A 24,606-nucleotide genomic window follows, 5' to 3' on the forward strand; every position below is an offset into this window, starting at 1 on the left:
GGTATAACCGAGAAATTTCTAATGATAAATGCTATATCCGTACCTCAGTTAATATTTTCAAATGGTAATAACTTCCGAAATAATGAGTTAAAAATTATCATCGTATAGCTGATAAATCAAAAAATATAACTAACTAAAGAAAATCAAATTTTATTTTGTGAATAATTGAATTGTATATGATAAATGGATTACTCTGTATACGATAAGTTGTTATATCCTCATTGCATTGTTTAACATTATCGTTCAAAGAACAGGAGAGAACATTTATCCTGACACATTGCACCTTGCCAAACCTTTCGACCAAAATCATTATAAGAAACGTACATTAATAAAATGTCATATATATTTACAATACACATAAATATTTTACGTTCGATAAATACTTTAAATATTTTTTTATTTCTTTAAAATATGCTACTTAATTTCTAAATTACATGCAACTACTAAAATATTTTGACATTTATTTTGTACTAAAATACAACATGATTTTATTACAAAGTCAAATTTTAATTTGAGTCTGTTTTTTAATATTGTTTTCATATAATGATCTAACTTTTATTTAAACAATAAAAAAAATCAGTAACATTGAAAATGTGATATGTAAATAAATAAAAAAAATAAAACCTCATATGGAAACGATGATACATAAAAAAGGCCAAGCTCACTCAAAGTCGCTCTACATTGGCAATATGAAATATTATGATCGTCAAAACCCACGAAACGAGTTCAATGATTTATGAGGAACATCAGCAGCTAACCACAAATACTATATATATGTATATATGGTCTTTCTCTAGTATACATGTAATTCGTCCTTTCCCTTTAACTTTTGCTCACACGGTCATAACTATTACAATAATACTTCAAACAGCTATACTAGAAGGCTATGAAAACAACAATAATATTTATGATGAAAATGAAAAAACTTTATTGAAACGCCGTCTAATAATTTAAGACATAATATTAAAATCTCGTTTAAACCTACAAAAATGAATCAGAACCGTAACTATGGCATACTGTGGTTAAATTGAAATCTATAATTTTTCAAATTGAGAAAACAACAATAAAAATTAAAAACCTTAAGTATAAATGTAACTAGATAAAATAAATTAAAACTTCTAACACATGGCAAAAGTTGAACATTTTAGCAGTACAATCTTTAGGGAATACATTGCGCTTGATATGTTTATTCTGTTAGTTTAGTCTTAGCGTGTAGCTATTGAAGTAAACGCATTCAAAAGTTCATTTTAAGCAATGGTTTATAAAAACGCCAAAAAGGTATTTTGGTGGAAAGCCAGTATATAAAACTGGAACAATTTACAAACAGTAAGCGGATATACACAACATTTACTATACATTAAAATGAAAACCTGTATTCAATTGAGCGAATGATTTAAATCTCCAACTAAGTGTCATAACCATAATATATTTTAGTATTACTTATATCAAAAATTTAAATGCCGTTTTCTAAAATCTGTTAGTATGATTACAAATAATTTTTACTGTACTTTTTATTACAGTACACCTACACTTTTTCCCTTTAAGTTAGGTAGATATTCGCAACGGTTTTACGTATTTAAAACATTTAAATAAATAATACTGTTTTAAACACAGGCTTCTTTTTTCAGCTTCACTGCAAAGCTGAGAAGATAATTTAGTTTATGTTATCAACGTTGGATATTTAAAAAAAATCATAAATTTTAAAAATTAAAAAAAAAAATTTTTTTAAATAACATTACACTAAAAATGGCATTAAAAAAAAAAAAAAAAAATTTCTATATTTTAAACTATTATAACATTTTTCTGAAACACTGATTCAGATAACATTTTAATATAATATACTAGATACAATCAACATTCTTTTATTATACCTTTTTTTTTAAAAAATCCATGAGGAACCTAATTATTGAAAGACAATTATTTTACTATGAGAAATAAAACACTAAGCATCCTTTCCAACATTCTTTTCAATTAAGCAAATAATTTAACAAGCAATTAATATTCGAGTGAAATTTAAAATCATACGAATTGTGAAATTACAAATATACAAATTATGAAATTTAATAGATTTGCAACGAGCGTATTTTATGGCAGTGATATCAATAACTGTCAGATATCATCTATAGTCGTCCCTATTGTGCTGTTTTTATTACTTTTATAATGAACCATCAAATTTTATACATTTAAAACTGTATTATACCAATATTAAAGAAGTAATCTATTTTAAATTGTAACTAATATGGTAAATAAAAAGTTGATGTAATGTAAAACCAGTAAAAAATATGACAAAGAAATTTCATTCAAAAATCATTTTAAATTTAAGAACAGTTATTAAAAATTAATTTTTTATTGATATGCTACGAAATTAACGCAAATATAGTAATAATACAATTTGACACATTTCCACACACCTTACGTAATCAATAAATTATTTCCTTTGTTATAAAATTTTGTTAGTTTTGTGCAAATTGGAAGTATTAAGAAACAAAAAACTGTTATTTAACAATGCATGGAAAAAAATTGAGAATTTAATAATAATAATTATTATTATTAGGAAAAAATCTACGAAGTCTGGATACCTTTAAATAAATTCAACTATTGCTATAAGACTGAATGCTCAATACAAACACTAAAAACGGTCTTTTCATTATCACACGAAATAGCTTTAAGCTATAATAAAAATCGGCGAAAATGGAACGTTTTTTTATAGGAAGTTTAAATTACTAAAAATACTCAATCAAAAAATACTTCAAAAAGTTATATACCACAATTTTGTTAACATTTTGAAAGTAACAACTTCTGTGATTATTTCAATTTCCGTTAAAAATTGATTTAATTTTTTATACTCCATACATTATTACGCTAATTCAATTGTCATATCATCAAATGGACAAGGGCCGAAAACTTTAACATTGAATTGATATATGGACGGACTAACATCGAAAGAAAAAAGTTTTACTTTTTACATTTTACAACCTTGACTTTTGACAATAACCAACCATGTTCACATAATAATGCAATAAATAATTATCTATCATGTTTTATAACGATATTGTTTAAATTCGTGAACTATTTCCATGAATGACAAACTAAACTATCAGTATATATGACTTATATACATTTTATTTGGAGATATATGTCAGCCATCAACATTTTTTAGTTACTTATTATATGTCTATAAATAAATCAAATATTTAAAACATACGATCCTATTAACTATAATTTCAATGACAAGGAACAATAAACTTTGAAGTTTTTTTTCATATTAAAGGAAAAATTATGACATAATTTCATCAAATAAAAAATTTTTCACTGAGTTGTATACCTGACAAACTTAATTACTATTATAGTATTTAGCTTTGAAACCGGTACTAAAACAAACTTACTATAATTATTTGGCTTATGAATCTAAACAACGACTTCAAACCTTTAACAGTGTTTTTTGGTAAAGTATAATCAATAGTATTAAAAAAAATACCAATTATCATAATAACATAATATTTCATAGGAAGAAACAAAAATATGGTTATATTAGTATGTATGAATAAAAGATAGCTTGCAGAATGTGAACGTACGTCTCGAGTAAAATGAAAAAGAGAGTACATTATTATATCGAATCTTTTAGGACAATTTTTAGTACAATATCACATTCAAATGACTTGACATTGTGAGGAATGGGAATTACCACAATACTAACATTAATACGTGACGATGTGAAATAACTGTAGCACCTCTTTTTTGCATTTTTCGCCCTTTTCCATACATATACTTATCTATTCATGCATAATCAAATGAAATATACTTTATTACGTAAATTTTATTTTATACGTGTAACCATGGAAAAATGGTAGAACATAATCATAAAGATCTAGATAATATATTGGTAAAATACGTTAAGAATATGAATAGGACAAATTGACTTATTGTACATAACAATATACAAGTTAGCATAAAATATCTTGAAAAATAATTTGGAAAGTCAAAACTAGAAGAAAACTTGAGCTATTTGGTAGTTATTCTAGAACTATTTGAGTGAATAGTCGTTTTATAAATAAAGAGTGAAATATTCAAATAATCAGTAATGATATTCAAATGATCTATTGAAATAATGGAATTCTTCATAATTTAGACAAATTGAATTATAAAATCGGATGAAATATAATAGTATAATTATAAAATAATAATATATATATAATAGATAAAACTCATTAAAAGACAATACTTAAAAAATAAATCAATAAAATTTAAAAAAAACGAGTTTCTTTTANTGATTGCAGCGAAAGATAGTTTTTATTTGATATTTTTATTTTAATTGACTTTTCTGCACTAATTTCCTAATTTAGAAATTAATTCCTAAAAAAAGAACACTAAAATGATTTTATACTCAAACTATAAAATAGCATTAGTTATAAATAAATGAATTCTCTTAATTATACGGCGGATAAACGCAACTTTATGAAGTTCAAATTAGACATTTTTTTGATTTGAAGATTTAAAAAGTAAATAGAGATAAATTTAGCAATGTCATTTCGGGTATTCTGATTTTAGAAAATATTAATTTTGACATGAAAATTTGATTTCAAAAAGTTTTTTATTATAAAACTTAATTACATAATTTTCAAAGTGTATTAGTAATATTGAACTCGGTTCATATTTTTTCAATATAAGGTAACTTGCTTAATATAAATTTTGACCTAATTTCAAATAAATCAAATATATTATATGAATACAGGAATCTTAAATTTTAAGCGGCAGCATAATTTGATAAATACTTATATTGTAAAAAATAATTGATACAAATTCTCAGGGGTTATTTATTTTAATAAGAACATAGTTGTTACACGCTTAACTTAAGTTACGCTTGCGGCAAACTGTTATTTGTGTCTAATTCTTTATCGTAACACATTATGTACACAACACTTCAAATAAAATAATCAAAATTAGATACAAACAAGGTATAAGAACATGTGAAGTAAAAACCAAAAGAAGTAGTGTATACAAAATACACAATGATATTTTACATCTTGACAAACCACTTCACAGGTTTTGAACGTCAAAACAAACTTTTCTGATCAAACTAACATTCAATAATATTACACTTTATATGAGTACATTTAATTTGGTTTGAATCAAGAACTAATATCAACTTATTAATCCATCTAAAGTAAACAAAATAAAAATCAAGAACCTAAAATGATCAATTACGGCTAATATAATTTAAAACAAAAAAAAAATTATATATATATTTTTTAATTATTCATAAAAATAAATAAAAATTTACAATAATATTACCAATATTTATAATACAGTAATAATATTTTGAACAAAAAATATAAAAGCCAACATTTTTGGAATAAACTAATAAATTTAAATTTAAAAGATATAACAGTATCATTTATTCATTTATCATAATTCAATGTTATTATTTAGATGTTAATTTATCTGTTCACTTAAAATCTGTAGATTAAGTGTGTTTGTTTTAATTATTCAAAGTTTTAAGATATTTTCATGTCAATCGAATTAGAAATGTTTAAAGTAAAAACACGTTATACGTTTTAAAAAGTTTATACAAAAGTTAACGTAAATAGTAAACATTGGATGTTCAGCTTTGAAGAAAAAAGAATAAACTTCAGATATTTAATATTTGGAAATACAAATCCAAAACGGAAAAAAACTTAGACTCAAATTTTTACAAAATTAACTAGATTTTTTTAGAAAAATAATAGATGTATAAATTTAGGTTTTGTAAAAGATAAAATAATTAAAACTAATTATAGAAGTAAAAAACTATTCAAATTGATGAATGTAATGTATTCTTTTTTATAAAGTTATTGTTATAAAATCAATTGTTAGATTGTGTTACACGTGGACCACGTTTGACACAAATAATACGATGTGGTATTTGTTTTGCATGCATTGACAACGCCGCCGTTTTCGCTGTCAAACAATCTTAACAAAGTATACAGAAACACATAGTAACAAAAAGAAATATAATTTTTAATAAATAATGCTCAAGAATAGTATTTTTTATAGGAAATTGAGTGTTTAAAATGTCCCAGTTCATGTAAGGTAAGTTAAAAATGAAGAAATTTTTCGAAAAATAATGGGTTTTTTTACATGCAATTATGTATTTGATTGGACGAGCTCTACTAAAAAAGCGTATAAAAATAAAAATTCTAATATTTATGGACAAATAATAACGTCAATGTATACTTTTAAAAATTCTAAAATATATTATTTTTTGACAGATTGAGAATGCCAAGAAAATATAATTTATTAATGAATGTTTTATAAAAATGTTCACTCACATAGGAATTCATAATTTTCAAATCACTTATTTAACTTATAGTTTATACATTACTTTAAATACGTGTATAGTTTCAAACACTGATTGGGGTCGTTCTTACTAGAGTAAAATATAAGGGATAAAACCCCCTTCTAATGAAAATAAATATATATGGTAAAGATGTATTTTAGAGGCGGTAAAAAATTTTCCTATGAATATACACCCGAAGAAAAAACTCCCAGAACTCCCCAGTCAAATAGCATCAAATCGATGGAAAAAATATATAAAAAATAATTCGTCATTTTTTAACCATTAATTTATTAACATCAGTTATTTAGTCGCTTGCTTAATTACTAATACTATAAAACCGAAAGCACAACAAAAGTCAAGTGCTTATAAATTAGTCTATATTAAATACATTCGAGTTAAAGAATTATAATTATTTAAAAACTGAAAGAGATTAATATAGGTAAATTTTATATTTTACGAGAATTAAAATAAAATAGTAGCATTATTCAAGTTCATTTCAAATTTATTAATTGTAATTACGTGAGGATAAATATTCATTAAAATATTTTGATTATGAAAAGTAATATACATAAATAACATAATAAATTTAATTGTGAAATATATGTTTTGACGAAGAAAAAATTTTAGGGTAAATGAAGAATTTTGTATAATAACAAATATTGGTTTTATTGTCTCCAAAATTTTATTTCTGCATAAATCTGCATTTGGATAAAAAAATATGTCTCGAAACTAATCACAATAATTTTATCAATCAAAAGAAAGAAAAAACTTATTAAAATTTGAAAAAACACCTATGGTAAATTAAGTTAAATTTATAATTGAAAACGTCTTCATTAAAAAGGTATTATTTTTAATAAATGTACATGATTCATAACTTTATCAATATTTTTTAAAATTATCTACAAGTAATAAATAAGTCTAGTTACTTGAACTAATAATGTAATTATTGAAATTATTAAAAAAAATATAGATATATATATTATAGTATACCCAAAAGTACTTCACATTCTTTGTTTCGAAGTCGAAAATTCGTATATGACCAAAGACCAATCATTGTGTACAAATTACTTAAAAAACTAATGTTAATTTATTAAATGATTATTTTACAAGAATTAAAAAAAACATTCTAACATGATCCATTACGTACGAGGTCCGTTATGACCAAACGTTCCAATGTATCTATTTTATATTTTGACTGATGGAATCAGCCTACTAAAACTCATGCACAGGAAAATAGCAATAGTGGCGCTATCTTCACTTAAAAAATACCAGTAAAAGTCAATCATAAAAATTTGTTTTAATGCTCTATATTTTATTACGAATGTAATAAAATATAGAGATTTTATAATCAATAGATCTAATGTAAGTAATTTAAAAAATAAAAATAAAGATAATTGAAAATAAAATATATAATATAAAAAAACAACTAGGTTTTTAATGAAAAATTTACTATTTAAACACATTATTAATTATTGATACACATCTGATTCTACAACGAATAAATTTATTTCTGTAGATTAAAAATTGATCGACATTCATTTTTGAACGTCTTAAACAACTTAAACAAACGATAACATCAGCATTTCGGCACAATAGTGCATTAGACACACCACAATGAAATGACACATATGAAGCAACCGTCAATACTTTTATTGATTTTTGGAAGTCTAATGTACATAATTATAGATTAACAAATGGACACTGCTCATCGAATAACTTTTTTTATTTGTAAAAATTTTAATTGACAACCGTCCTTCAATACTGGCAGTGTAATATTACAAAAAAATATCATACCCACTTATTGAGATAATACAACGCTTTTTTGAATATTTAATCGTACGGTATGATAAAATTAAAAGTAAGTGTTACAATAATACAATATTTTTTGATATTTCTAAAAAAATTCTAAAATAAAACATTCATGAAGAACAATACTGTAATAATACGATTGTTTTTAAAAGGAAAAATGTGATTCTAGAGGAGTAAAAAGTAATTAGATATCTCTGAGGTTAAGGATAAAACAGCGTGTAATCAATAACTTACTATAGAAAATGAATGAGCAACAGATTCGTAACGATAGTTCCAAGTTATTTACATCAATTTTTTATGCGATTCATATTTTCAACAATATGATGGTTGTATAAAATTTAGTGATGGGCATTTTTGAATATTTTAAACTATTTTTTAAAACTATCGAATAACTATTCGAATAGTTTTTATACAACCGAATAGTTTATTTTTGGCATAAACTATTCGAATAGACTATCGAATAGTTTTAAAAACTATTCGAATAAACTATCGAATAGTTTTAAAAACTATTCGAATGGGCTACCGAATGGTTTTAAAAAATATTCGATTAGTTTTACCTAAAATTTGTATTAAGTATACTTAATTATAATAAGAAGATAATTAACGAATACTTATAAATAAATTATTATACAATTAATAATAGTAAAAATTAGTGATGGGCATTTTCAAATATTTTAAACTATCGTATAACTATTCAAATTGTGTTTATACAACCGAATAGTTTATTTTTAGCATAAACTATCGAATAGTTAAAACTATTCGAATATATTGTGTAACTATCGAATATTTTTACAATTCGAATATTTTTTGAATGACTATCGAATAGTTCGAATAGTGAACAACTATCGAATAGCTCGATAGTTTCTATTCGATATTTCCCATCACTAATAAAATTTAACAAAAACAAATGAGTTATTAGTTATTGTAATAAAAAAATTAACAGACATGTGAGTAAGTGGTTTGAATTAAATAATTAACTATAAGATAAAAAAATATGCTGCTTACCAAAACAAAAACACTATCTCCATTTTGTTGTACCACAAAGTAAATTTAGAATGAACATATATTTTTTTGTATACAGAGTGTTCAGTAAGTTAGGAAACAGTTAAATTGTTACAAACAATGAGTACAATAGAAATTCGTTTCCTTATTTACTGAACACCCTGTATAAAGCCATTTTATATTTTTAACATAATCATGTTAAAAATTAATTTATAATTGCATTATATTAAGCAGATATTGGAGAATTCTGTCATGCGTAAACACAAACATCGTTTAATTAACTAAACAGTTTATCATCTCTCAGGGGAAAATAGAAAAAATACAATAGTACACGTAGATTTTAAGTATAATTAAAAAACTTAATTATATTTATGAAGTTAGAAAACTTTGTAAAATTCAATTTTAAAAAACATATAAAAGTGTATGATTGCTATTAATATGTGGTTTTGGATTATGTAGTATAAGAAAATTATGCATCAGAATTAATTACACAAGAGTTAAAAATATTTAAAAAAAATAAAGTATCATATGCAGGGGAAGCTAATCACTTTTTATTAGCCATGATAAATCTATATATTATATTTTAAATTGCCAAAAATAAGACAATAAGTTTTAAAAGTCAAGGAAATTAAGTTACAAGTAAAAAAATTCAACAACTTGTATGATACTTTTTTTAATGACGAAAAATAATAGAATTAATTTAGCAATAATTAGTATAAATTGGTAAAAAATTAAATTTACAAAATAAAAATTAGAATTTACACAGGGATTGGCACGCGGTTCTGACATCTCTTTTCACTATTGATCTAATAATAATTTCGTTGAAGTTGTTTTTTACATAAATATGTAGTGCATGTAAGTGGGTGTAGAGAGCCTAAATATTGGTTTTCTAGGTGGGTGCAGTCTATATTGGAGTACATATTTCATATATCCACTCTATGTATTACAATGATTACAAATTTAAATACAATTTTAGAACAAGTACTAATCAAATTACAATTATAACTTCTAAGAAAGACTAAATATGGCTATTTCAAAATTTTAAAAAATAAAAAAAAATTCTTATTTTTATTATTTAATTTCTAATAAATAATAATAAATATGCTTTAAACGTAATTTATATTGGATCTATATATATACACATATTTTAAAAAGATAATAATTGTGTCAAGTTCGAGGTGATTTTTATAAACTAAACATCAGATCTCGCTACAGCGCAAAGTGGTATCAAAATTGCCTAAACAAGACGCCGCAGAATAAAAAAAAATGTGTTTCATAATTTTCAAAATTTTAATGCAATTTAAATAATAAAAATTAGTAATTACTTAGAATTTTTATTTTTTAAAACTATTCGATAGTCTAAAATATTTGAAAATGCCCAACACTAACTGTAATTCTTATTACTTTATCTGTTTTGCATTTGAAAAACTATGAATTTTAACGTTTGATTACTCTTAAGGGCAGTTACTAATTTGAAAATTTTCATAATTTTTCAGTGTCACATACTTTATTAGTTTTAAACATATAATGTCCTTATTTCCAAAAAATAATTTAACAATGGAGTCTTACACATAGAACGTAATTTCAATGTTTTATATTAGAATAAGCTCAATAAAAAAATTTACGATAATGACCTATAACATAAATCTTATCATTTAACATTGAGGTTAAATAAATTAATTATTACAATAAATAAGAAGTCCTATGTCATGGCTCTACCTTTAGATTGTTAAACATAGTGAAGCTTACATATTTCGCCACAAGATGGCGCTATAGTTCATGTAATTTTTTAACTTAATAAAAGATTCACGTACATCATATTTAAATAAGGTTTGTTATAATTCTAATACATTTTGAAATTAATTCAAGTGAAATATTTTTTAGAAGATAAACAAAATGATTGTCTTTTATATTAATCACCATTGACATAAATATTATAACTTTACGATAAAATGTTATTATTTAAGTGTACCCAAATCATTTCTATAATAAATTGAATGCAAATTGCGAGTGTACAAAAATTGTTCGTAAAAATGATAAAGAAGCTTTCATACATTTGTTGATCTCAGATATAGGCGGTTTATGAACAGAATTATTAATTCGTAAACAATTCAAAAACATAAATTACAAAAATAAAAAAGCAAAAGAGCTTATGAATATATAATTAAATTACAAAATGTATACACTATACAAGACCCTTATGATTAGCTCAGCAAGTCTGCAACCTTGACTATATTTATCAATATTTCAGTTATACGTTTTCTCTCTGACCTATTATACATGTAAAAGAAATATATGGTTTTTTGACTAAATATAATATCTAAAAAACTGGTGACAGTATTTTGGAATTTTTATAACGATTGGTTACATTAATTACAAGTAAAATCAACTTCGAATAATCTATTTACTATAAATTTATTGTTAAAGGTTACTCAAAGTGTATTTCTATGTTGCGGTATATACACGTTAAAATACCGGATGTAAATACATTAATGCAAAAAAATGATATTTCAATGTTTATTGAATTGTTTAAATAACCAGAATTTAAAAGTACTGGATTTGAGCCAATATTAGTTATTAGTGTACATAAAGTGCCAATAATACATACATAAGAAAGAACGTATCACTAAAACTGTTTTACTACTCTATCCTTTATATTTGTTTAAATATAATTTTTCTATTTAAAAAACAAAATCAAACACCATAATGTCACTTTAATTAAAAAATAAAATTTAATGTTTCGACTTTTTCTAGAAATCAACACAAAATTTAACAAAAGTTTTGTATTAGCAAAAATTATCTTTAAAATTCCAATTAAAGAATAATAATGAAAATTCTGATACAGATAGGAAATATTTAATGACTTCGTAGGAGTCAATCCATATTAAAATAAATCAATAGAGAAATATTAGTAACCCATATTCATTTAAATTTTATTTTGGTAAACTTATGTCAACATTATTCTTCAAACAAACTTTTCATTTACAAGAGTACTATTTCTACACAATAGTTATTTTAATTTGTTATTCAATTTACTTGAAAACAAACAAAATAAAAACAGAAACAACCATGTCAATCAATAAAACCTTATTTTGAAAAATATCAGCTATGCACATTTTAAATTAACTATTTTTGAAACTACTTTGCATATTATTTGATTACAATAAGTAGAAAAACGTAATAAAACAAAGTGAAACAAGTCATAACTTTTTGATGTCGGTTTTGAGTATTAAATACTTAAATGGTTTTTAAACAGTTATTATAACGTAAAATTATATAATTTTAAATCAAATTAAACAGTCTATAAAAATTATATATGAAAAGTTAAAAAATAATTGGTTTCTTATACAGGAAAATTTGTCAAAATCACGGATTAATTTGTTATGAGTAATTTTATAATACTAAATAAAAAAATAGCAGAGATTTCGTACGTCAAAATTTTAAACAATATTACACAGTAACGAATATGTGACGTACGTGATTATTCATTAAAATTACTATAGTTTGAGTCTTTTGAGTACGATAAATGTTATTATTAAGTACGACAAAAACTTTACATACAAGTTCACATGGAATATTTAAAACAATATAACACACAGCAATGTTAATATAACTACATAGTGGGAAAATTTATCGTGTCAGAGCAAAAACGCATGTACTTGTCCTACTTATTAATTATGATACTTTTTACATTAGTGCACAAATCCATGCTCTACGTCAATCACATATGCATGCATTTGTAAATACAAAATCATAGTATATAAAAACGTTCATAAAAAATAACAAGGCTTTCTTCCTAAGAAGATAAAACCATTCAAATAACATCTACAATACACAAAGGAACACAAAAAGTCAAGACTCAATGAAATATTAAATAAAACATGTAAAGTTTTGAGAAATATATTTGGATAAAAATGTTTGCCTTTAATATTTCTAGCGTTTGCTCATACAAAATTAACGAACAAAATTGATTAATAATATTTTTATTTACACTAATTCATATAGCTATGACACAAACACACGCGCGCGCTCGTACAAAAAGCAGTTGAAAAAACAATTATCTAGTACAGGGATGGAACAGTGGATCAAATAAATTTTTTGAATTTTTAGCTTACGTCTTATGCCCCAATCCATCATTTTTGAAGTGTTGTGTAATGTTCAGATCCTAAAATATATATAAAAAAATGAACGCCGCGGAATATAGCGACCTTGACCGGAACCGAACTTTCAATTAGAAAATTTAACTCATCACACAATGGGAAAACGGAATGTAAATCGTGTGACGTTAATTAAATCACATACTAATAAGACAAGTGTTAGTCAGCTACCGTTTTCAAAAACAGCCAATGAAAATATACAAACATAAACGAAACGTTTGACGTCAACGTGACCACACGCATGAACACACGGGCAGCATTAATAGTCGATACAATATGGTATCTATAGGTTTATAGTAAAAAAGTATCTATGTTTTGAAAATTGTTTAGCGACAGTAAAGAAGACACGCGATCACCATATGAGCGGCACAGTAACTGTCGCTTTCGAAGTATTTGTCAGTATATCGGCCGCGCGAACGCGCACGGTGACCATTGCCGCAATCGCAGTGGCTGATTCAGTGGCCGCTAAGGAAGTAACAGATGTGACTTTTGAAGGTATTCATTTTCCTACTGAGGCCTCGATCTTGCTTATTGTTCAATAATGAACTTTTATTTTTATACCGTATTATATTATATATTAATAAATACTAATTTATGATAAAAATAAATAAGAGAAACAGAGTGAAATAATACTCAAATAAATTAACATTTAATCTAAAATTACTAATATCAATATCGGTGTTTATGTTAGTTAACAAAATTAAATCGTTGTGTTATATTTAGGCGGCTTCCTAGTCATAGTCGTGCTTAGGTACGTATATACAGAATTCGATTGCGTTGCATTTGACTATGTAAGTTCTCTGACACAAGTTACAGCGTTTAGAGTGAACGTTAAAAATGATTAATGATAAATAAATAAATATTCAACTATGTCAACAAAATTGTCTTTTATATATACTGGGTCAATACATTTATTACAGCCAAGACGACAGGTTGATAATATATTTTATCCTTTAATTGAGCAAAAAAATATGCATATCATCTAAAGCAAACTTATTTAACACTGTAATTTTGAATTCTGTGTCTACATTGTTTAAATCTTTACACGTATAAACTAAATCAACGAAAAAACACAATGGCAATTTATATAAAACATAGAAAAAACTGAGAAATTAATTCATGTTTTTTTTAAGAGAATTAACTAAAATTATTGTATGAAATCAGACCACTTTAAATGAACGCCTAAAAAAAAATAAACTATTTATAAGGCTACAGTATATAAAAACTAAAAAATTACCTTATTCAAAACAGTAACTCTAAGATGTTGAAAAGAAATTTAAAAAATACTCTTGGATTAAAAGTCCATCAAATATTAAAACACACAAGAGAATCGCATTACACTCGTCAACTTTTAAGTCGTAAACGGTTATGAATGAATTTAAGTCAGCGACTTAAGTATGTTTCGCTTAAAATCTGATAACACGCAATATAAATTAAAGAAACACGCAAATTTACCAAAAAATTTAATTTTATACTAAGGTTACGGGAAGTACAAGCAATGGAACTTTTATAATGTAATAAAACACAATATGAACCTAATTTACTATGATACAGTTCATTCAGCCGAACCTGACAAGGCTAATAAAAACCATTATTATCGCAGAACATAAACCTAATTTGTTATATTTTATTTTTTAAGTAAAAATAAAACTAAAAATGTAATTCATGTGACTAAAGCTTATTTAAAAATATGTATAATAAAGTTTGACCTAATTCTATGAACTTATACTAACAAAGTACTTAGAACTCAATGTTAAAACAACAAAATTCAAGTTACACTTTACGACAAATCTATTCCTCTGTGTCCTATGTTCTTGGGTTTTAAAAAGTAAAAAACGCGTACCCTAAAAGAAAAAACTTTTTAAGTTGAGAATCTGACGCGTAACGATCAAATGTAAAAAACCATTGAAAATCCTCTTTTTGAGAGGATAGTTATTTTACCCACAAATTATTCAAGTAAGAAATAAAATAAGGAAAGTAACCGTTAACAGAAGTTCTTTTTAGTTGAACACGAAATACAATATATTTGAAACAGGAAAATTTATTAAATACGAAAATAGCTGTACGAACATTTAATAATTTATTTTTTATATTTAATTATTTTAAAACTTGAACCATTTTTAATCAAAGTGGTCGAACACTCTATAATACTAAGTATAAAATATTCGTACTTTTTTTAAATTTTTCTAAAATTATAAATTTAAAAAGTTGACTGGTTTGATTGTTTGAAATTACTAAAAAGCCATAAATTAACTTAGTAACTAATAAAAATAATATCATTAATAATATTCATGTGATATAAAAAATTATTTATTTATGATTAAACATTATTAAGGTTTAGGAACTTAGTTGAATAATAAATAACAGATTTATTTTAAGTACGATTATTGTATCAAAAAATTACGCGTTTAATTTCAAATATTTAATAACTCCATTAACTCGATTAATTTATACAAATGTTTAAACGCTTGTGCATTTTCTTAGTAAGAAAACATCGAGTTACTTATAATGAAATGATATCTTTCACTACTAAAAACTAACACAGTTATTCTAAGCTAGATAAATAGTAAGGTTATGCAAGATTAAAATCCACTTACCTCTAGTTTGAGGATGATTCATCAGAATAGCTAATGGACATTCATCGTCATCTAATATGTACTCCCTATTGTTATTATTCATCATTTCTTTATTGTCGGAAATGCCGTTATTCAATCCAGAATTATTTTCGGTTGGAATAACTGCATTATTTACCTTGAAAAATAAAATGAAAAAAGTTCGATAAAATTGAAATATTATTGAATATTTAAATAAATTACTGTTTTCACAAATATTTTTTTTTAATTCGAAGCAAATGACTTACTTGTACGAGGCAAAAATTAAGTGGATCGACTTTATCCAAACCATACTTTGCTAACATTTCTTTTACAACTTGTTGCGCTGTGTCTCTAATAGACAATAAAAGAGTTTTGTATGGTACATCTCTACAAAGAGATTCTCCATAAATTTTAAGTGTACCGCCAGTGTCAGGACCGCCGTCTGTACTACGAAACGCTTGTAATTTTCGCTCTAACTTTTGTTGACGTCTTCGACGCATTACAGCTTCGGGATTTGATATAGATCTCGTGAAACTGGTTTCTGGTAACTCTGTAGGAATAAAAATACAATTTTCAGTTATAGCTCATAAAAACAATACTATTAGCATAAAACATATCTCTTATTGTATACTAAAATACTAATAGTAATTACATTAGAGATAATATTATTTGTGGGAAACAATACGAAAAAACAAATGTGCCTCAAAAAGTTTTACTTTTTACGTTTATTTCTTTCGTGATTAAAATTCATACTAATAAAAATTGTTCATTAAACAATTAATTTACAGTGGTATGTATAATTTATACAATATTACACACATAAAACTTTAATATTTTTCATTTTCATTTTAATAATAAAAAAAGTAATGCAAATACGATATACAGAATCGATTAAATTACCTGTATACAATTTTTCTGCGACTCCAGGGTCGTTTTCATCATTAGGTAAACCATGACTCTTAGCACGATTAAGTTTTTCTTGTTTTTTCAATTGTTTCTTTTCTCTTTTGGACAGTTTACGCTTAAAACTAGATCCTGCTTCTTGGAACGTACCGGCAGGCATCTTAAATCAAAATATATCAACATAATAAATTTGATTACATTTAGCGCGTGATTGTACAAACTTACATTTGTTTCCTCATCTATTCGTCGCAACAGAAATCTACCTTCGCGGTCATCTTTGTGCCAATTCAACTGTACTAACAGTGGTTTTTCATCAACACCCAATTTTCTTTCGTCTAAAAAGTACAAGAATAATAAATAATTGCCCGATTTTAATGACGCACATTTTACATTAAAACGATGCTCACCTCCATTTTCGTGTATTTCGTACAAGGCGTACTCTGGAACAGACAACATCCTCATGTCGGGTCGAAACTTTTCGATAAGTGTCTCGATGACAGCTTGCGAAGTAGCATCTGAAGCAACGCGAATACACTTGGTAGCCACTTTTTGTCCAGTGCCGGGCTCTTGGAAATAGAACCTCATTACACCATGAAAGAGAAGTTCCTGTAAACATCACAAACATTATTAATAGTTACGTTGACAATTGAAGTAAATATAATAATAGAATATTTTAATGCGGTCATATAAAAGTCCGTTAGATCAGATTTTTGACATTTTTACTTCGCAATAATAATTGTACTTGTCGTCGTCATACCTATGTAATCGCATTGGTATGCCATGAACGCGTTAATAATGTTAAGCAACTGAACGACGATGAGCAGGGGTTCTCAAATTAGAGTGTTTATATTATTAATCGGACACGTTTCAAAAGCATAAGGCAAGGAAATTTCCTGTACTTAATTGTGCTATTATTTTATTTTAGCCTATTCATTACGGTTTTCACAACACACATAAAATAAGTGTTATAAAACAAAAGTGTAAAATTTAGTTAGGAATAGAATAGTCAGAAGGGTGAACGATAATCACCTGTTATTTCGATTAGTTAGTAACATTGTTATCGGTTCACACAACCACCTGGCTGCAATTCTCACGGTTAAGCGATAAGTAACTATTACAATTATTGAACACATAGCTTAATACAACCTGATTTAAGTTCAACGCGGTATGTTATTTATACTTGGACCAATAAATAATATAAACTCTTTAAATTAAAAATCAATCACGGTATATAATTAATTAATTGATTGTAAAAACTTAGCATTCTTATCTATTTAGCTAGTCAACAGACAATTATATACTAAATGTTGAATATATTATTATTATGAATAATTTATTAATTGCAACAAAATGAAATGTTAAGAGTATTGTACAAACAATACTTTTATCATTATACATATATATATATATATATATCATATAATATTTTATAAATTATGTATGAGTCAATAAAATTTTTTTATAAAATTATGTTCTTAGTATTTCACTAATATAAAAAATATTAAATCGCACAACGCCATAACGATTTTTTTATTGTGAGTTTTTTTGTTGTAAAGTATTACAATAAATGTTAATAAATCAACAACATTTAAACTGATTAACGGAAATAATAAATACGCTTTCATTAAATTTATTGTAATATAATATAGAAATAACATTAAACTCATTTTTTAATAAAAATCCATACAAAAATGAGTATATTGTCTTATCAATATATTACGGAAGTATAACAATAATTAAAATACGCCTATACACTAATGTAGTATTATGAAAACATTGCACTTTCTAAGCGATTACCAGGAAACAATCTATACTATCTAAGTAAATAATTTATAATGTGCGTTTCAATTTAACTTTCATTATATTAAATGTTTTAATAAATTGATGATATAGAAAATAAATCTTATAGTTGATAAATATTTTAGAAAATATTAAAGTCCAAGAATCAAAATAAATACCAAATATTTGTTTTTTTTTAAATTATTAAATCAAAATAGTCACAATAAAAAAATACGACAATCATTTTACCAAAGATTAGAAATCAACAATATTAATATAACAATGAAAAAAATCAAACTATCCTACGAAAAATTGATTAAATATTGATTTCTGATAATAAATTAAGTTGTTCAACACATTAAAGTTTAAAACAGCTAAATTCGACTATAAAATCAAAATCAAAACATACAGAAAAGTAATACACACATTTTTACTATCTGTAATTTTGTATAAAATATTTATGTTTTATTCTACTATATTTATTTAAAAATTAATTACGCTTATAGTAAGAATATATTTTACGTGTATATTTATAAATAAAAATTACTTAGTATTAATATAAAACATTAATATATTTAAGGAAGATCAAGATGTATTTCATATGTGACATCCAAAATATTTTTATATTTTTTATATTAAAAAATAATAAATACAATGTATTAAGTTACTAAATGTAATATGAAATATTGCTTTTATAACTCTACAATCTTTCTATTATAATTTAATGTTTTTTTCGTAAAGAGAAAACTAATGAGAATAATTATTAATATTTTTTTTAATAATTAATAAAATTTTGTTAAAAATTATTATTTTCAATAATTTGTTTTGGTCGCTATTATGCAAAATTTTACTAAATGATTTGATTTTTTTTTTTTTAATTCTAAAGAGATTTCAAACAAATATTAAATTAACAAATCAATTATTAATATGATACAGTTTACTATTACATTAATATCCACTTTATTTATATTTAAGGCAACGAAAACAATTAATTTATTACTTGTTTAGTTTTTGCACGACAACGATTCAATATTAATATTAAAAACGAAATCATTTCAAAAGTATACATTTTACTCTGGTTCAGCTAAATATTTACATTTCAAATGATTATACAAAATTTGTATAAACATTATTTAATAATGGTTTATGTTGAGTAAAATATTGTTTAAGAAATTTTTAGTTAACGTATATTGATTTGTAACATAAGCAATTTGCTAACAAAATTAATATTTTATTGAAGTAATTAATATGTGTTTATCAGAATCTTCTTATTTTCTTCTTAACTATTACACGGAAAAAGTTAAGTATTGTATATAATGTCGGACAAGAACTATTGAGATTGCAACATCTTTATTATTTTCTAATTTATGAGCACAAATATCAATGGAAAAATTATTTGAAAAATAACATACATTTAGTTTTGTAAAACTTGAAGTTCTACTTAAATTTAAAATTGTTAAAAACAAGCAGGATCTTCTTTAGTGTTTGTGGGACCAAAGGCAATTTATTTTTATGAAAAAAAGTGTAAAAAGTAATTAGAAAAGGAAGTAAACCTAAGCATGAAGTCTCAACATAAGTACAGACAAAGAATAAATCTTCCAGTTGGTATGTCTTAAGACTAGCGATAAATAGTTCCAAAAATTAAAATTGTAAATTATTGAACATATTAACAGTTCAAATGAAGTAATGAAATACATTAAATGTGTAATATATTTTACGTTTATACTTGAATACTTAAAATATCTATAAAATGAGGAAAAATTCCAATTATTATATGTCATTAAGATGGGCGTCGACATAAATGTCACACAGAAAAACAATCCAATAATTTAATATAGATATTTATAGTGTCTCCTGTAAAGAATGATAAATATCTATAAATTATTTATGTTACAAAATATTCTAAAATATTAAATGCAAAAATCATTGGATAAATTTTAAAATTATCACGCATTGTTGGGTTGAGAAGTCTTACGATAGTATTTTTAATGAACAATGCTTCTAGTAATATAAAAACAAAGACAACGAATAACAAATTAATATGTAGTGTTGAACTCTTGCAATATCTTTAAAAATATAAAACATTATATAAATATTTTTCTTTTAATATAATAATATTCTATACTTCATAATTTTCAAAAAAATATTTGTTTTATCCACTCCCCTCTCATAAACTAGTAATAACTATTGTTTTTTAAATGAAAACATACAAGTATTATAAGGAGTAGAGGTGTAACGCGGGCCTATTTATTTTAATGATAATTTATGAACCGTACTTCTCAAGAAGAAAAATTATATTATTTTCTACATCACTTATAACTTTTCATGCAATTAAATTTTTTTGAAATTGTTTTTTTTAATAAATATACCATTTTTAGACTACGATTAAAAGCATATTATTAAATAATTAAAATAATGTTGTAAAAAAAAATAATATTGCTGAATAATCTTGTTTTCTTACTCGTGATAAATTATAACAATAATAGAAAATCAATAAGAATAAAATTTTAAAATTATTTTAGAGTATGTAATATATACTATAATATAATATAATATATATATATATTATATATCACTACAAACTGCATTTGTACTGGTGTAGGTAGCTACGCCTACATCCCAAACTCATCAATGTATTTAAATTCTTGTAATTTAATGAGTACTCGTACTAAAATTGTTATCAACCAATCAAATTTTGTTGTAGTTAAAGGACAAAAAAACATGATTGTAACACCAAAAATGTATAAGTTTATATTAGTCTTAGGCGACGTATTAATCGTTTTAAAAGGTTTACTTAATTTAAACAGGTTAAAAAAACATTAATTTTGTTAATTATAACTAACTAACCGATTAGACTTCATTATTTTTACTAGTGATGAGATTTTCAAATATTTTAAACTTTTGTCTAGTTTTTGAATATTATTTTTACAACCAAATAGTTTATTATTAGCGTTAACTATCAAATAATTAATAAAAATAATCAAATAATAATCATAAAAATTCGAATAGCTTTAAACCATCTATCTATTTATACTACTTGAATAGTTATTAAATGACAATCGATTATTAGTTTGCATAGTGGAACTATCGACTAGTTCGATAATTACTATTCGATAATTTCCATCACTAATTTATACCATAAAATATTTGTGAAAACGGGAGTTGCGCAATTTTGCCATGCAAACATAAAAACATTAAGTACGCGGAAAGGTTAAGGCGTGAAGTACTGCATAGCACACTTATAAAACCTTCGCTATGGCATGTTTCACAATACACGATTGATGATATTTTTTCCTACTAGTATCTTGAACACTACCACATTTAGTGCACGTGTGATGATAGTGACATAAGAAATCGACCTAAAATCAAAATTTCTATAAAACTTCTAGATCCTTAACACTCGGCGGTTGAATGAAATAAGCAATAAATTCATGTACACTATATAGTATATTACATGAAATACGGTTGGGTATCAATGTGCTGTACTCTACCACACGTCGAACGCATGTTTTACAGCAAAACAGATGAATGACCTGATATGCGCGTTTATGGGATATCTTTTTCACTGCTGTCGATTTATCTAGCAGAACTTCTCAACAAAGATTAACCATGATCCGCGAATGTTGCAGTGTGCATCATTAATGCGGTCATCATCTTCACACTAACGGGGGATAGTAGGAACATGTAAAAGAAAAAACCGGTCAATCAACAGACTAATTTTAATTAAATCAAATATAAAATGTGGGAAAAACATTGACCTTCTTTTGAAGATTTCGATTTGAATAGAATGAAAATAGAAAACACATAAAATACAAATTGAACTCTCACAGTTGTTAACTCAAGTTGATTTTTAAAACACTCTACCAGCCAAAGCTACATAAGGTGTAAAAACATGTATCTTCAACATGAATAGTGTATGAAATCTATACTTAAAAAATAATAAACCAAAATATTTATAATTTTCCAACACAATCCAATTCAAAATTTTTAAATCAGAATCGTATAGTAAAATTAAACTTGTACAAAACAAAGAAAAAATATATAATACAATTTAAACTGAAAGTATATTGTATAAAATGTTTACATTATTATATTTAACAAAATGTTTAATAAGATATCACATCAGAATTTAGGATACATGTCAGACCTTGAAAAAATTATTCATGAATTTAAAGTAACGTAATAGGTCTTAATGTTTCTATTAAAAATTGCATGCTGTATTCAGTTTTTAAAGTCGCATTTAGAAGCAAATATTCTCGTGAGAAAATATTTAATAGTTTATAGCTAAAAATAAGTTCTTTGGTGTTTTACAATGTAATTATTTGACAACTACTATTTATCTCTTAAAACATTTAAAACAAACGTGATAAAATCATAATAAGTCAAAATACAAGTGTGGCAATAATAACAGTTAAAATCATCACGTTTCTCAAATAAATATTTTAATAATAAAAATTAACAAATGGTATCTCTCAACGTAAAGTATTGTGAAATAATAAGTGTTTGTGCTAATTTACGTTTTATAAATGTATTCATGACATCTTATTGAATAATGTCATTAAATAATAGTAGTAACTTTTTAGAAAAATTAAAAAACAATACAGTAAATTTCATAAAAAAACTGTATTTGCCATAAAATATCTCTTTTCATATCATTTAAAAACAAGTTTATTAATAGTTCTTATTGATCTAATATGAATTAATGTAAATATACCAATTTTAAAATTTCGTCAATAACTTTTTTTTTATGAGTCAATACATTATTGTAAATTTGTATTTAAATTTATCTTTATTTATTAAGGTAAATACATAAATATATAAAAATCGTAAATAAATCATGTTTCACTATTAACAATAGTCCTAAAAATATTCTTTACGAGTCATCTTGATATACTATGATTATTAAAACATTTTATCGATTCAATGTATTTAAATTACGTTGAATTATTTTGCATATGCATTTTCAGTCCATTTAGTCAATTAGAAGCTCTAAAAATTTGATCACATAATAACTTAGTTTTATCAATAATTAATAAAAATAACTGATTATACTAATGATATTAGAAGAACGTCATGTATTTAGGTAAATAATATTAGAAAATAATTTATTAAATCAATCATCAAATGGCACAACCCAAACATCCTTTTAACAAGTGTACGTATAAATATATTTAACACAAAAAAAAAAAAAGCGGTTATACGGCACGTGTTATTGAAGAGGCCAGATGTCTAGGCAATGAGTAACTTAAGGGCATAACCCAGGCTGCAGTTGTAGAGTTCATTTCGAAAATTGACTTTAAGAAAAACTTATAATAATTGTAGACGATTAATTTGAATTGAAGTGTAGAGGAAGTGACCGAGTAATTAAGGCAAGCATTTCTACTGCATGAATATATGATGTACACTAAAGTGTACATCATACAATCTATTTTTAAAGGATTGATTTAAGGAAATTTTTGTTGTTCATTTCTTCAACAAAAAATATGTAGAGATATTTATATTAACTAAAGCTTATAAAAAACCCAACATAAACATATAGATTCACTTAATAAAATTGCTCAAAAAAGTTCACAATAAAAGTTAGTACTATGAGAATTAGAAATAAACTAAAAAATACCATTAAAAGAAAGAACAAGAGTAATTTTAAGATAAAATTATAAAGGTATTGTAGGAAAGGAACAGTTGCTGTAACAAATGTGTGCAAATGACTAATCTTTCAGAATATAACTTTTTAAAATGATCAAAGCGTATAAACAGGATCTTTAAAATAAATATTTTATTATCGCGTTTATAACAATAAACGGTAGCACAGTGGGGTCGCGGCATAGTAGAGACATTGCATAGTAGGGTCCAGTATAGATTTAATCTGACAGTGATTAAAATCACTATCATAAAAAACGCTTCGATGCAAATCTGTAGATAGTGTTTAATTTTAAAAAATTGATGGATAATTGCAAAAGCAACATCAACTTCTATTAAAATAAAATACAAAACCCATAATTATCATACAAAAATAGTATATTTTTCAATATGGTAGCCATTTGCG

At 24.6% G+C, this 24,606-nt stretch overlaps 1 protein-coding gene across 8 annotated transcripts in view; it reads right to left on the reverse strand.

Moving 5' to 3' along the window:
• Nucleotides 1-24,606, reverse strand: part of LOC126906109 (afadin) — a 53,227-nt gene that overhangs the window by 18,040 nt on the left and 10,581 nt on the right. For 6 of the 8 annotated variants that reach the window (XM_050686389.1, XM_050686388.1, XM_050686387.1 and 3 more), the window contains exons 3-7: nt 17,189-17,387; nt 17,007-17,116; nt 16,779-16,941; nt 16,145-16,428; nt 15,882-16,035 (exon numbers count right to left, since the gene is read on the reverse strand). In XM_050686389.1, coding sequence (XP_050542346.1) covers nt 15,882-16,035; nt 16,145-16,428; nt 16,779-16,941; nt 17,007-17,116; nt 17,189-17,387 — 910 coding nt within the window. Of the gene's footprint in view, nt 1-7,306; nt 7,465-13,242; nt 13,590-15,881; nt 16,036-16,144; nt 16,429-16,778; nt 16,942-17,006; nt 17,117-17,188; nt 17,388-24,606 lie in introns of those variants that run through there. The other 2 variants (XM_050686393.1, XM_050686391.1) reach the window with 2 other exon arrangements.

The sequence above is a fragment of the Daktulosphaira vitifoliae genome, unplaced genomic scaffold (genome assembly GCF_025091365.1).
Source record: "Daktulosphaira vitifoliae isolate Bord-2020 unplaced genomic scaffold, ASM2509136v1 Scaffold_4, whole genome shotgun sequence".
Lineage (NCBI taxonomy): Eukaryota > Metazoa > Arthropoda > Insecta > Hemiptera > Phylloxeridae > Daktulosphaira > Daktulosphaira vitifoliae.